A 2632-nucleotide genomic window follows, 5' to 3' on the forward strand; every position below is an offset into this window, starting at 1 on the left:
TATCGAGTGGCGATACTATCGATAGTATCCCATCTCTACTGAGAAACTTGGCACAAAAGATGTAACAGAAAAAATATAGAAAAACAAAACAAAATTCTGTTTTGATTCCGGCATTTCGTAAACATCATTTGTTCTATGAATTAATTGTTTTTTTTTTTTTGAGTTGCCAGTAGGAATTAGGTTTTAATTATGTAATTAACAATGAGCAAGTGTTGGAATGGGAGATTATTTATAATAAAACCATTGTGATATCTCTCGCCTTAACTGTAAAGCTTTATATTTTCAATGGGATTATATGTAATTATATTTGATTATGTACTAAGTTGAGAGGAAATAATTTCGCCGTGACAGCTTCATTGTTTATACACATCCTTTAAACATTTTTTGTAATTTTCGGTAGCCGCCTGTAACTTACATATAAGTAACGACTATTCTGGGATAGCCATTACTCAGTAAACAACAAGTTCGTTTACCCTCATATTATTAAAAACAGTATACTTATCCTCAAGGTCATCAGCGCTATTGGCTTAGGATCGTCCATTTGACGTCATGTGTTTTTGCTTTAAAGAAACATTTAGACGTATGTATATAGCTGCGAAAACTGAACGCACCGCCTTTATTAAATACCTATGAGTCAGTAAATAAAACTGAATACGAGTATTACTTACGACGTTCTAATATCAGTCGATTACCTACACGCATTCATGCAACGAGAAAAACAATGAAGCTAAGCGTTTTTAGACTGAGATATACGAAGAGAAAGCTTATGTTATTACCCTCTTGCAGTATCAGGATAAATGTAGCTTTATTGAAAGGAAAAGTAGTTTTCTGAAGACCTGCAGCTGCACATAAGCATTCGTACATTCGTTTTAATGAAAGCAAAAAAGCATGTTACTATATATAAAAACCTCAAAGACAAAAAGTAGGAATAATATTAGTCTACCAAATCAAGCAGCAAATTCTACTTTAAAAGTCTGTGACGCGGCCTTTACGCTCCCAATCACCATAGCGCGTTGGCTCTGGTCCAGCAGGTCCACCAATTTCACCCGTATGTGGATTGGTTGCATTAGGCCATGGCTTCAGCGGTTCTTTTTCTTGGAAAGGATGTTTCGAGAATTCATCTAATTTTCCAAGTGGTGTCTTTGCACGCAACTTTTTCTCGAATTCAACTACGCGTTCGCTTTTTTGTTTAGGCTCCTTGGACTCGGCGCCGACATTTGCGGTTGTGGAGAGCGCAGCGCAATTGCTTTGCAATATATTTGTTGCAGCTTGCTTCAATGGCGATTGGCACAATCGGCTAGTCTGTTTGCTAATGTTTATTAAATTACTCATCATTTATAAGCGATGGTAAAACTTAAACTTCAGTTTATTTTACTTTTTTCACAAAAAAAAATTGTGTAATGACAATTAACCAGATGGCATTTTATCAGCTGTTTTTGTTTCGCTTGGTTTGACATTCGCTACCTGTGGTGAAATTGATTACATGTAATTTCACCAAAAAAATATGAGGGCCGGACAAGGTTGCCAGGCAACCGTTCTTATCATAATTTTATAGTCCAGCAACTAAGTCGAAACTAACAAAGTTGCAACTTAAATTTAAGTACCAACTTAAAATTTACCTCTATTCATAGTCGCATTTCAGACTTCTACTAAGTAGTTTCGACTTAGTTTACGATATAGCAAAACGAGTGTGAAAATATATCGATTTTTCTTTACGATATTTTGGAAAAATTACATTTTTATTAAATAATGTCAAGTTTGATCAGCCGTTTATGCAATTTTTATTTTCATTGCATGATTATGCAAAAGAATAAGGCATCATTTTCTTGTTAATTGTGTGAAATAGCCAGAACAACCGCAGTGATGTGAAGTCGATGTTTATCGAAAGCATGCTGCGAAACATACAAATAGTAGATATCTAAATGTTATGCACAAATTTACTTTAAAAGAACTAGTGTGAAACTGACTTATTATTTGAGAATTTATCTAAATTATTCCGATTATAAAATTGTGATGTAGCTGTATTCGAATTGTAATACGCATTTAATTTCATCTTCCGATTAAAATGGATCGATCTTTGTAAATTTTAATGGGAGATTATTCAATATTATCAAAATCACCCTCTACCAACTTAATTTTTTACATATTTCGTCTGTTTTCTCTTAATTTGATAAAATACTTCTTCCTAGTTACGACTTATTTGCAGCTGCAGTCGAAACTAAATTTTAAGTTGGTACTTAGCCAGAAAAATTGAAACTAAGGCGACTATGAATAGCTTTAGTTGTGACTTAGAATAGTTTCGACTTAGTTGAGTTCTAAATATGAATATGAATATACGCCAATGTTTTTTTATTGCCTACTGACATTAGCAGGCTTTTTGGATACAATTTGATGATTTTGACAAATCTGAATTTCTAAAATGGCGAGAATTCGAGAGGAAATTTTAGTAGCGTAAATATAGGGTGATCCATATAGACTCTTTTTCTAAATATTAAATAAAACACTCAAAAAAGAACTGGTTGCCGGGATCTTTATTATTACCCGAAACTCGGTCTCGGCTAAATTCTCTTGATGGTAAAAAATTAGCCGGGCGAAGAGCCTTAGAAAATCACTTATTTTACGCTGATAAACC

The 2632-nt window shown here is 33.7% G+C and overlaps 1 protein-coding gene across 1 annotated transcript; it reads right to left on the reverse strand.

Moving 5' to 3' along the window:
* Positions 1-587: 587 nt before the first annotated feature.
* Positions 588-1426, reverse strand: LOC118733512 (succinate dehydrogenase assembly factor 4, mitochondrial-like). The gene is made up of 2 exons (XM_036462928.1): positions 944-1426; positions 588-842 (listed from the first exon to the last, which is right to left on the reverse strand). The coding sequence occupies exon 1, from the start codon at positions 1333-1335 to the stop codon at positions 967-969; it is 369 nt and encodes a 122-aa protein (XP_036318821.1). The 5' UTR covers positions 1336-1426; the 3' UTR covers positions 588-842; positions 944-966.
* Between the last annotated feature and the right edge of the window lie 1206 nt (positions 1427-2632).

Source organism: Rhagoletis pomonella, unplaced genomic scaffold (genome assembly GCF_013731165.1).
Source record: "Rhagoletis pomonella isolate Grant_MI unplaced genomic scaffold, Rhpom_1.0 Rhpom_scaffold_00002, whole genome shotgun sequence".
In the NCBI taxonomy this organism is placed as follows: Eukaryota; Metazoa; Arthropoda; class Insecta; order Diptera; family Tephritidae; genus Rhagoletis; species Rhagoletis pomonella.